The 12694-nt window shown below is 42.9% G+C and overlaps 1 protein-coding gene across 2 annotated transcripts; it reads left to right on the top strand.

Moving 5' to 3' along the window:
- Positions 1-1483: 1483 nt before the first annotated feature.
- Positions 1484-5993, top strand: MIS18A (MIS18 kinetochore protein A). Of its 2 annotated transcripts, XM_074928901.1 has the most exons (5): positions 1484-1756; positions 1848-1914; positions 2327-2449; positions 3733-3826; positions 4525-5993. In XM_074928901.1, the coding sequence occupies exons 1-5, from the start codon at positions 1495-1497 to the stop codon at positions 4603-4605; spliced, it is 627 nt and encodes a 208-aa protein (XP_074785002.1). In that variant the 5' UTR covers positions 1484-1494; the 3' UTR covers positions 4606-5993. The 2 variants fall into 2 exon arrangements, with proteins under 2 accessions (XP_074785002.1, XP_074785011.1); XM_074928910.1 differs by lacking the exon at positions 4525-5993 and having other exon boundaries at positions 3697-3748.
- The last annotated feature ends 6701 nt before the right edge of the window (positions 5994-12694 follow it).

The following is a 12694-nucleotide window of genomic DNA, read 5'->3' as shown; positions in this document are numbered from 1 at the left end:
AAAGTCATTAGGTTTCTGCTTAACAAATGGCTAAAAAAGACTCTGTCCTTCTAAACAGAAGTTAGTATCAGCAGCCTTATAATTTCAAATACTGTAAGATAAAGCAAAGAGTTTCACTATTAGCAATAACTGCTATAGAGCACAGTCAGTTTGGACGGCAGACACCCATCCATACAAACCACGCACATATAATCCAGCACAGTCACTAGTGCAAGGAAAACAAAAAATAAGTCAGTGAGACAGGCTACACAACATTTTTCCTGTACTAGATTAGCACTTACTACTCTACAATACTTACATTTATTAACCTTCAACTTGCTTCCATCTACTGGAATTGGATCTATATAATCCCAGTAATATTCATACGACCAAAAATACTCGGAGGAGTTTGTTCTGTTAGCCATTTCAGTGGTGCATTTTAAACCAGCTCAGAACTCCTACCAAATACTTTTTTTTCATTGTACTTCAGCGCCCTCAGAAAGTGATTGCATAACTGATGCCTATGTAAATCACTCTGGGGTCCTGCAGCTCAAGGACTGCCTTGGTACTGAACAACATCTAGCAGCAATGAATATTAATGTCTGACAGATACGTAACAGCAGCCCTTAAAACCTAATCCTCGCTTCCTGGTGGGCAATTACATTATTCCTCAGCGTATTTTAAATTGAGATGGATGTCAAGTAACCCAAGAACGGAGTGGACAAGTGCCAGCTGGGTCACAAAGCCTTCCCTCTCGGAAACTCACAGCAACACGGCGCTCTCTGGAGCTACTGAGGACAGCTGGGCTGAGAGACATTTCTGAATTTCTCTTGATGTAAAGAAGTAGGCAAGACGTGAGAAAATGCTTCATAATTACAGGATGTTTTGGAATGACCGCTGTTTTGCTTTGCTACTCCCTCACCCCCTCCGCCCCGAAGGCAATGACCGGAGAGGCCGGCTCCCCAGCAAGGGAGGCCAGGCCAGTGGAAGGCGTTCGGCTCCCGGCAGTCCCGCGCCTTGGCAAACACACGCGTTCGGGCTCCGCCGAGGTTCAGGGAGAGGCTCACGCTAAACCGTGACACCGACCCTCAGGCCGCTTTTGGCGGCGGCCCTGAAGCCCCCAGGGTACACTGCAGCTGGCGGGGCCAGGGCTGCCCATTCCGTCGTCGGCCCTGGGCAGTCGGAGGCACGGCAGGGCCTGCCGGACACCCCAGGGGCCCCTCTTAGACCCGAGCGCCCGCAGGCAGCCTTCAAAACATGAAAAAAAATCGCTTTTTCCCGTGCCCACGCCCCGCACTCGGAGCCCCCGGAGGCGTTTCGGCAGGCGCGGCCGCGGGCCCCCGGGACAGGCCGGCAGCGGGGGCGGCCCCTCACGGCTGGGGGGCGGCGCCTCAGGGCGGGGGGGCGGGAACGCACCGCGCGTGGCCACGCCCCCACCCTCACCCCCGTTGGCGCGCGCAGGGGGCGGGGCGTGTGTGCGTCACTGCCGCTTCCGGCGCGGGCCGTTCGAAGGCGATGGCGGGAGCGCGGTACCAGTCGCTGGGCGGTGTGGGGGAGCGGGGCTCCCCGGCGCTGCTGGAGGCGGGCGACGACCGGGAGCTGCTCGAGCAGGACCGCCACTGGCGGCAGCGGCAGGAGCAGCAGGCGGGCGCGATGGACGCGGAGGACGAGGACCTGATGCCCATGGTGTTCCTCTGCGCCGGCTGCAGGCGGCCGGTGGGCGACACGCTGAGCTGGGTGGCCAACGACGAGGAGACGGGCTGCATCCTGCTGCGCAGTGAGTGCTGACCCCGCCCCGCTCCCGCCGCCCTACCGCCGCCGTGGCCCTTAGTCACCCACTTCCTTCCCCCCCGCCCTTTTCCGCGCAGGTGCGGCCACCGGCGTCTCGGTGGACGAGGAGAAGAAGCTCTCCAGGCGGCCTGGCGAGTGCGGATGGTGAGGCCCGGAGCCCCGCTGCTGCCCCGGGGGGTGCTGCGGGGGTCCCCACCGATGCCCTTCCCCCTTCTCCTGAGGGAGCTGGGAGGGTCCCCGCGGAGGCCGTGTGGAAAAGCCCGGTGGGCGGGAGTGCCCGTGTCCCCCCGGGCAGGGCCGGGAGGCCTGCTGGGCCCGGGCACTTATTTCGGGTGGTCTTGTGCAAGGTGCTGATGCATTAGTCTTGCTGAGGTCGGCCGGCCTGAGTGGGAACGCTGGCTGAAAGATGAGTGCTCGTAATTGCACTATGCAGAGCAGGAATGAATGCTCTAAAAAATAAAGGTAATGGATGGTGGGGTGGTTTTTTAGAATAGAGATAAGGATAAGTGTTTCCTTTTCTTTTATCCCGAATAAATGTTATGTATCTATCTTACAGCATGCTAGAAACATTATTCTGTTCTGGCTGCTCACAGACCCTTGGCAACATCTACAGATGCACACCAAAGCATCTCGACTACAAGAGGGATTTGTTCTGTTTTGCTATTGACTCAATTGAAAGGTAAAGGCAGAATTTTTGTTGGTAAGCCTTGCCCACTAAACCTCACCCACCAGGCGTCATACTGAGGGATGTTCCTGTTAATATTTGTGGTGTGTCTAGAGGTAGCAGTTTCTGCTGCTTTGTTCCAGGGTGGTTTTCTGCATTACTCTTAGCATCATAGGGCTGAGGTGTGAGAAACATCATCTGTGTCATGTTAGGCAATTGCTAGAAAAAAATAAAATACCAGGTCTGCCTTTTATATAAGAAATTGCATACTGCCCAAGAAAGTAACGCTCGGTACACAATACAGGAGGGTTTCCTCTCATTTGATCAGAAGAGACTACATGTGTGCTCTGCTTTAGACCACATAAAATGAGCCTGTAGTCATAGGTAGTACCAAATAGGCCTGGCTATAAGCTATTAGAGGTAAACATTCTTAGCAGAGAACATAGGCAGAGGGGCTTAAGCAGAACTTAGGGTATGGTCTGACCTCTGCTGATCAAGTCTGCTTTTTCCTTGCTAAGGTAGGTGAAAGCAAGTCTCAAAACTTGAGTATGTGCCTGAGGCTCTCACTTAACTGTCTTACAGTCAAAAACTGTCTAGAAAATGAAGGTGCACTGTTTTGTTGGGGTTTATTGGTTTATAGCACTTTAAAATGGTCTTTAAATATTCTTCAGTAACTATATCCTGAATTGAGTCTCCATGCCAGCCAGAGTGCTTTCATCCAAGCATGACTCTAGTAAACGGTGATAGGTTGCTTTTATTTCTGTCTGGGCTAGTTCTAATGTTTCTGCTTTTGTTAAGTTTCGTTTTTTTCTGCTGTGTCTGTATGGATGTTCACCTTCCTACTCTGGACAGTTGGGTTTTTTCCTTTTTCCACAGCTATGGTACTTTGCTTTTTCCATGGCAGTAAAATTCCCTGGAACACTATCATGGCCACAAAATGGCATTTTCTTGTGCAGTAATGGTGATGGCTAATCCTCCCAGCTAGTGCTACACTATTCTCAATGTTTGCATAATTTTTCACTGTGTCCTGTAGCATCAGAATTCATGATTGTCTCTTGGAGTTCTAACTTTTATAAAGTGTCTTGGTAGTTCTGTGCTTAAAACTGTTTTCATTCCACCACACAGTTTGTTTACAAGATTACCAAATATGCAAGCTTTTTTGTTGTCTCTGGAATCATGATTTCACTTTGTTAGTGTATTAATCATAATCTCATAATTATTGAGAACAGTGGATGAGTCCTACAGTTGTTTTTTGCCTTCAGAGTGAAAAGTGCATGATTTAAACTGTAGTGTATCAGTTACACTCTAGGATCCTCAGAAAAGCAAGCTCTTGCTGATGAAGAACCTTTAACTCTTGAAAGTCGAGCTGTCTTGGAAGAGGTAGTAGAAAGGGTAAGATTTAACCTTATATAATTTTTTAATCACCTCTCTGAAATCTTAATATTCTTAAATAGCTTATACAGAACAGCTTATTTCATCCAGATCAGTTCTTTGGGTTTTAACATATGCTGTAATACTTCATGCTATTATTAATGTTTTGTACAAGATTTTTCTTTGAATTTAATGGTAATTAGCATTTTCTGTTTATCAAGCATAGCATTAGATGCCTATTTATGTCTGTCAGAAATCATAAATTTAGTTTCTAATTAGTTGATTCAAGTCTCTAGATTTTTCACTTTTAGTCCTGTCTCTTCTGTCTTTCATGTAAACTGGCTTAATGCTTTTGCTGTTACTTTGTACTGAAATATTACATAATAAAGTTGACATTTTACTCTACTGAAAACTTGTGGTTGCAGGTAGGGAGAGTTGAGAGCAAATAGCGTAATGAAGTTTGCTCTGAAAGCTGATGATTGTCTAGCAAAAGATGAATGAGCAGATCTGACACCAAGGTTGGAGACAATTACTTTGAGAAAGTGTGGAGAGTTAATTTTAGAGTTGAGTGAACTTTCAAACTACGAAAGTAGCAGGAATAGAATCAAATAGGACTGGTGATGCAAGATCAAATTTGCACACTTACTGACATCTACATGTCCTCTTTTTATTGTCAAGTTCTGTTTATAACCGAGTATCTTTACCTGTTTACTTTCCAGGCAGACACTGTATTAAAAGCTCTGGAATCAAGACTGATTGCTGTTGAATTGAGTATGGCATCCCTTCACCACAGAGTTTGAAAGAAATTATGTTCAGGAAGTTTAACTGCAGGAGAATGATGTATGTGGAACTTGTAATCCTCTGGAATCTGTGGGATCATTGCAAAAGCTGTGCAAAGAACTGAAAGACGTTGGTGGCTCATGCAGCGGCAGAGCAATGCTGACCGAGTCTTCACCATAGACAAGGAGTTCCTCTTTTCTGTTAAAAGGATACCCCAGAAAGAAATAGAACTTTTAAATTGAGTTTCTGTAGACATTTAGTTTAGATTTAACTATTTATTTCAATTTTTATTTCTGAAAGCAAATGACTTCTTTTCTGAGTTCCTTGCTATTCAATATCTACTGAACTGGGTGTGCATCCCTTTCCTAAACCAATTAGAAAATATATCCCTGTGATGTCTGAAGGAGAAACATGTAATTTTTCTTGTCTCCACAGCCTTCGCTTGATCTGTGCCATTCCTGTCTGAGCACACTGAGCACAATAACTGTACAGGGTGGTTTTGTTGTCTTTTTTTGCAAGCTTAAGGCTAAAATGTAATGTAAAAGAAGGCTTTAAAAGTATTAGATAAAATGGCTTTCCATGCAGTATTGAAGGCCATATGTTTTACAGCTTCAAGGGGAGGAAAACAAAGAAAGCTGGTAGTAGTAGCACACTTTTAAGCAAAGCTTGGGGTATATATTTGAGCAATGAATTCAAAATGCTAATTGAGAACACTTGTCGGTATTTTGTTAATGCAGATATTTCAGTTAATTTGTCTTTGATTTTCTGTGTGTTTTAACTTAGTTATCAGGGTTTCTTATATAGTGTGAGTGTTCCGAGTAATTTTCTGCTTAATAAAACAAAAGCAGGCAGTTGTAGTCTGAAGGAAGTATAATTTTGAGGTTTTTTTGTTACACAACATGACTTACTACTGCAAGTTGAGGTTTTCTCCAAAAACCTAGAATGAATTTTTTACTCTTCTCCCTCATTGGTAAGCAGTGTTTCTCTTGATGACTTCTCCCCTCACCTTTTCTGTATTTACTGCTTTGTTTTGAAGTAGTAATCAAGTTTGGCATGTAGTGATGGGTCTCATATTCTTTCATGTTCAGATAACTAAAACATTTTATTCCTTGCATACCTGCCAAAAGAATTGTAATCACTAATCTTTCTAGTCAAATTACTTGGTGTAATTTTTGGGGCAGTTTCTTCTGTAACAAGTTTTTGAATGCTAGTAAGCGACATAATAGACTTCATCCTGGTTGTCTGAAGAGAACCATGAACTCTGCTCTTTAATTGAAAAGTGGCTGATGTTTATCTTTGTATACAGAGTATGTTTTTGTGGGGAATGTTAACAGTTGATGGCTTGATAGGCCTACTTTTTCAGACATAATCCTTTTTCCAGATACATGTGCATTTAACATGTGGATTTCTTTTTCTACGAGGGACAACTATGGGAGCAGGGACACAAGCCCAGAAGGATCTCTGTAGATTTTTTTTTTTGTAGAGGTGAACATGTGTTCAATTTTTTTAACCAAAGATTGAGACAACACAACATCTGTATTCCAACAAAGCAGAAGCAAAACACAAAGGTGCAAAGATAAACTTGCATGCTTCTCTGATACTTCCATATCCAAATTATTGGCGTGTTAGGTTATTCAATCTCCCACCTCTAATATTTGTCAACCTGGAGGTAGCTTCTAAGTGGGTTCTTGCAGTTGTTCAATTATATTATGAAAACTGTTTTAGATCTACCCTTGATGGAAAGAACCAGGTTTGGCTTCAAGCAGCACCTGTAGCTTTAAGCATGTTCCTCCATTAAATGTGGAGGACAGCTAACTGGTTCAGAGTGAGCTCTCTGAATAGATTCACCAGCTTGAGTTTCTTCTGAGACTCCTTTAGATAGATTCCTGGCACCTGTTTCCTGTATATTGCTACTATGTGTAACAAAAGTAGCATATGTATATATGTAAGCAAGTATTCAAAATAAGAAATGGTTGCTTATCATAAGGTAAGCATGTGAATTCCATAGATATTGCTCTTTTCTAGCTACTTTGGGAAAAATGCTTGCTGAAGAAAGAACCCAGAAACCATAATCCCACCAGTATGCTCCTGATCTCACAGGCGGAAATGTTTAGATTGTAGAAATGTAAGAATCTGGATTATAGTGTTTTCCTGTGATGGAACCTAACAGGTAACATATTTTAAAATGCGTGTTAAGTAACCATTTTTCTACTTGCTTTAGTGTTATGGTTTTCCATATCTTTAGTGAATACCTGCATTTGGCATCAGTGTATATTTAGAACAATGTTTCTTAGCATATTGTAGGTGGGAGCTTGAGTACATTAACACAAGAGTCTCTCTCAAAATAGTGTTTCCACACTCTCAAGGGTTGCCAGCTTCTGCTTTGCTAAGGTGTGCAATGAACAGTCCTAAATTTAGCATAAATTTCATATGAATGTAGATATTTAGATCTGAATGGGGAAATGTGTGTATGTATATTATTACAAGAGGCTGAAATATTTACTGCGAAATTCAATTAGGAGTTAGTATCTTGAGTAGTTAACTGGATTAAAGGTAATAGAGAATTTTTCTCTTTAAATGTATAAATGTGTATTATAGTACACTTGAACAATTTTTATCCATTAAGGAGACCTGTAGCTGTTAGCTAACCAAATCAGTAGCAAAGTTTGTGTGCCAGCAGGATGTACAGTATACAGTTATGTAAAGGGTATTGCTCCTTGCTTAATAAGCAGTGCCTGTTACTGGGTGATAGTTCTTTCTATACCCAGTTTCTACCCTTGAATGCAGGATAAGTAGGAAGTTTAATTTTTGGGGGGGAAGTGGCATGCTCTGTGGTACACTTTCTTATACTTCTGCATTAAGTGTTTCATATACTTTGTGCATTAAGTGCTGGAAGGGAGAAAAGTTCTTTAACTTTGTATACAGTTAATAATGGCAGAGGTTTAGTTTTAAATACAGCAGTGCTTCATAACTCACTCTAGAGAGAAAATGGTATAACATAGAATACATGTGTTCAGAGGATTAAAATTGAGGTTTTAGTATCCCCTGAGTCAAACTTTAAAACACTTTTCTGTAACTTGAAAATGTCCCCAAAACACTGATAAGAATAACAAGCAAAACTCCATGTGTAGAGAATCCACTAGCAGGACAGGAATGAGGTTGGAGAAGGCAATACGTTCCACGCAGAGAATGTAATTATGGCTGGATGATGTTGCACATGTTCTCAGTAGTTTATTAATAAGCACATCATGGAACTGACAATTGAAGAAAAGTGTCAAACAAAAGCTGTCACAGGTGTGTTAAAAGATCTGTATACAATTAGGAAAGATGAAAACTGGGAGTTAGTTTAGATAGGACAAGCTCGTAAGCTGTTTTTGAAGCAGGGATAGGGAATAAATAGGTGAGCTATATTTTAGTCCTAGCCGTCCTCTTATGACTGTAGAGTACTGTTTGCTAGAGTGTCAATGTGTCTGAAATACTGAAATTCTGTTAACTGTTTAACTTAAACATACCCACCCCCGTTTCCCTGTGTCTTTAGCCCCAGGTAATGCTGAATGGAACCTTCCTACCTGGCACCTGCTGACATCTTGGCTACTGTTACAGAAAAAAGCAATGATTTGTCTCCTTTCTTACAAATTTTGTCTCTATTAGCATGTGTATCTGTACTTGAAAACTGTCCCTAACAGCTTTCTTTCCCAAACTCATCTTTGCCAGAAATGCTTGTAATGACTTCAGAGGATATTGGTCAAAGCTTCCATGGGTGGTAACTGCTTTGTCAAAGCTGACATGCTGCTATTTTACAGTAGCCCTGTGAATGGCATGAGCTGGGAGGATAAATAGATGCTGTGCTTTGTGTTCTGTGCTTGCAAAATGTAGCCTACTGTGGTCCTTAATCTTCTCGAGTTGGGGGAAAGCTGCTGCCTGACAGTCATGTTAACCATGTAGAAGTATTGATGAATGGACTGTAAAGCATTTAGCAGCACACATGTACTTGTCTGTAAGGGCCTAGGGAACCAACACGGGGGCAATCACTCCTTTCTGCATAAGAAAGTGGAGCGTCTAACAAGGATGGTTAGCAAGATTTGTGCTGACTTTGGCGTCTGGTAACCTTTCGACGTGCCTTTATCAGATGACGCTGATCAAGCTGCTCAGGTTAGGATTTCAAAGTTGCCAAGGTGACAGAGCCACAGATTGGGTGGGTTTTTTAATTTTTTGCACCAAAATTTCAGGTTAGGCTAAGATTCATAAATTAGGTAGAGATTGCTTTTGTTAATTTTCCAAACTTAGTACTGCATCAGAGGCTGGACATACCTTCCTGAAAACATGTCCCAAACAGGCAGTGTTGAGAGTGGTAGCTCCTTGGCTAATCCATATTATAATTAGAGCTCTTGGTTTCAAGAGAGGTCTAGAAGATGAGGGTCTCAAAATTCTCCTGGCTGTTGTTCAACTTTTTGTTCTGGTAATAACAGTAGAAGTAATGAGTAGGAAAGGAGCAAAAATTAATGTTCTTGTCTGTTATTTCTGCTCTAAAAAGAAAGGTATAGGGAGCAGTTAAGTGTGCACTTCATGGCAAGGCGTGGTAGAGTAAAGGTCCAGCAGGTAGCAGTGGGCTGAAAATTGTAGTTGCTGCTGTTAATCTTAAAGCATTGTGGATATAGCTGGGGCTTCCTGGAAGGACACTAAGCAAGCAAGATAGCTAAAAAGACACAATGAATAGAAAGAAGAGAAAGTGTAAAATAAAACTACTGCTCAAGGTGGGACAGATTTCACCTGGAGGGAGAAAGGAATTGGGGGTGGAAAGGACTGAGATAAAGGTGGAAACACTTTTATGGCTGTACTATGAAGGCTCATGAGAAAAGAAAACACCCCTTGACTGAGGTTTCTAGATCAGAAGGTTAGGGTACCTGTGTCCTCTGCAGGCAAGGAAAGGTTTCTTACCTGACTAAAGGTGGCCTCATCATTGAGAGACCTGAGGTAGATGTGTAAAGTGAAATCAACCATTTGGCAGGAAACCCTGGTGTCCACTAGTGCCCTGTAGTTTATCCCATTTAGTTCTTGAGAATCCACTAGCTGGAAAACCATCTCCATCAATGCCTCTTTCCCTTCCCTTTCAACTGGCAGGATAGACAAAAGCTGAAGAGGAGCCTGAACTAGAGAAAGTGTGCTAGAGCAGAAGGAACAGGAAGTTGAGAAAACTGGCACATAATATCCTGACAGGAAAGCATGATCCTGTGGGAGTAAGCATGAAGAAAATAGATGTGTGATTCCTAAAGGAGCAAAGCACCTGAATCTGTTCAGTTCCAGAGAGATCTGAACATCAGATTCCTTGAGGCCTTGTGTACACAAGCAAACTGACTGATACAGCTACAGGAGAGTAAACTGACACAGCAGATGGTTTCTGGAATAAAATAACTTTCATCCTCAGAAAAATAGATTTATATGGTGGGGAAAAACCAGAGCAGGCATTGTAGTGCAGATGCATGTCAAGTCTTCTATCTGAACAAGGCAACAGATCCTTTGAAAACCCTTCTCACAAGTCTTCAGGGCAGGGAAGGACTGCAGAAAACATATTCCCTAACTGAAAAGCGAAAGCCAATGAAAATTCTCAGTGAAAAAAATAACAGGAAGAAAATGGCAAAAGGAGCTTAAATACTGGTAGATTATTTTTTTTCCTTAATATCTGTATGATCTACAGGAAGTGGTAACAGGAACTTAGCTCCTCTTATATGGAGCAAAAAATTGCAATCTATTGATTGCTTTAGCTATCTAGTCAAAATAGTAGCAAGCAGCTATTGTTAATCTAGTTACAATGATATCAGCACTTACTGTCCAAATTTTCCAATTATTGCTAATTCCCATTAATAATAGAATTAAAACTTTTGTAGACTTCAAACCATCTCCCCCTCTTCTCTTGTTTGTGATGCTCACCTTTGTACCCATGGTCAGAATGGAGGGTCTTTTTTCCCCTCAGATGGGATGATGCAGATATTTCAGTGCCCAGGTTCTTCACCAGGTGATGTACTGATGTTGGTAGTGGGGGGTTAATTAGGACAGCTTGATGTCATTCGTGCACATTTCCATGTGGCTGGCTGCTAACAACATCTTTCTGATTGGTCTACAAATTCAGTAATATAATGTTAGCAGGGTAGCAAAATCCATGAACATATATGGCATAATGCTTTGGGGTAATAATTGGAGTTAAAACTAAAGCTGAAAACGAACATTAAACTGCTAGGCAGCTCTGCCATTACAGCCAAGACAAATTAGACTGTAGTCAACTGACTGTTGGCAATGGGCTGATGCAGCTATGACCAAGCTAAAGAAGTTCAAGGCCAGACAAGCCCCAACCACATTTCTAAAGCCTTTTATTGCCAGGAGAATACAAGGGCTGTGGCCTGCTAATAGCAATGATGACTGTGCTATGGGGCTGCAATAGAAGTAAGGTCCGTTGTTACAATGTCAAGTAGCATGATGCCATCGCCACAATTCTTTCCATGTGTCTCCTATGGCTTCCTACCATGGGGCTAGGGAAGCAGAGCATTGTCAGCTTGAAAATGAGCACAGAAACACAATTGTGTTTTATTTTAAATTAACAAGAACTCCAAGCTCAGCCAAGTCACCCAGGAGACCAAACCTATGTAATTTTATAGTACAAGGCTTTGTGTTTTCTGCTAGGACAAAAGCACTGGGGACATAAATTAGGAAAGATCCTCTTGTTTTCACTCTCTGCTGGTGTGAAAGCTACATTTCCCCCCTAACCCCTGAGGGCTAGTGCTTATACCAGAATGAGAGAAAAGGTTTGTTCTGAATTTTTTGTAAACAGAGAAAACTCTTCTCAAATCTCTCAGCATGGCTAATAGACATTTCAAATGATAATGTATTAAAAACCAGGAATGCATTTGACTTGTCTGACTTTTTAGCTATGCTAGACTACCAAAAATACATTGCTATTGCACAACTTCTCATGAATCCACTCCGTTAGTAGAGCCACTTCAAACATTTCAAAATTATTTTCCATGCAGTTTTCTTCTCCAGTAAGAATTTGCTATGAGAGGAACAGGTCTAGATGTGTTTCTTTGTGTTTCAGGTAGAAGAATTAAAGAGAGGGCACTAACCCTAGTGAAGGTAGGACAGGAAGGCTGCTCCTGTGCTGGGCAGAGAGTGAGCAGCTCCTGGAAGACCCATGTTCCTGCTTCATATCCATGGTTCGAGCAGGGTGATACTGAAGAGGGCAGCAGAATGTCTTAAGGATAGCAAAATATGCTTTATTTCATTAAGAATTTAAAACATTCAAACTGTTTAGCTTATCCAGGGAGTGGAAATTTTAGTGTGGTCTGTCAATTCATCTCTGAGGAACAGAGATCTGTTAATGCAGGGACCTTCAGTCCAGCAACACAAGAAAGGTCAGTGCTTTGGACTGCAAGCTAGGCTAAAATCATATTGGAAGTGAAATGTATGATTTTTAACAGAATCAGTAAGGCAACTGCTAGCACTGATGTGCTCAAATAAAGGACGCTTCATGGCTGACACTGTGTAAGATAGGCACTGTTCCCCGCTGGCTGTGGGTTTGGGGGGGCCCTGGGCCGTAGCTGTGTGGGTGGCATGGTTCGGAGCAGCCCCCAGAGGTGTGGGACTTGCAGCCAGGGCTTGTTCCATCTGGCAGGACTGGTGTATGGGCAGCCTTCCCTGGGCCCCTTCCCAGTAAAGCTTTCCCTCCCAGGCCCCAGTTTAAAACCACAAACGAGCAGCTATAACAACAACAACAACAAAAACCCCAACCCAACAGAGATGGAAACTGGGTTCAGATAACCACCTTCAAGCATTCAAATAGGAGGTGTGACTTTCCAGCTGCTGGCAACTGTCCAAATGCAACCTCAGGAGCTGAAGCCAGCTTTAGTCTCAGGTGCTCCGGCACTTGTGTAAAACCAGTGCTTCAATGTCCACCTGGGAGCTGGACTTCGGGCAGCCTCTCTACTTACTTAAATCTTGCCCCAAATGACCTGTTAATATATAACTGAGAGATCGATATGCATCCCATTTCTTTGCTTGCTAATATTACAGCAGGGTGACAGAGGCTCCCAAACCTGCTCGCAGCGCCTCTGTCCCTGG

This window comes from Athene noctua, chromosome 1, assembly GCF_965140245.1.
Source record: "Athene noctua chromosome 1, bAthNoc1.hap1.1, whole genome shotgun sequence".
Lineage (NCBI taxonomy): Eukaryota > Metazoa > Chordata > Aves > Strigiformes > Strigidae > Athene > Athene noctua.
Note: the sequence above shows the minus strand (reverse complement) of the source record. Positions and strands in the feature narration are given on the sequence as shown.

Coding starts and splice junctions, on each gene's coding strand:
- MIS18A (XM_074928901.1), top strand. CDS start 1,495: ATGGCGGGAGCGCGGTACCAGTCGCTGGGCGGTGTGGGGGAGCGGGGC. Junction 1,757..1,847: donor GGGCTGCATCCTGCTGCGCA/GTGAGTGCTGAC, acceptor TTTTCCGCGCAG/GTGCGGCCACCGGCGTCTCG. Junction 2,450..3,732: donor GCTATTGACTCAATTGAAAG/GTAAAGGCAGAA, acceptor GTAGTGTATCAG/TTACACTCTAGGATCCTCAG.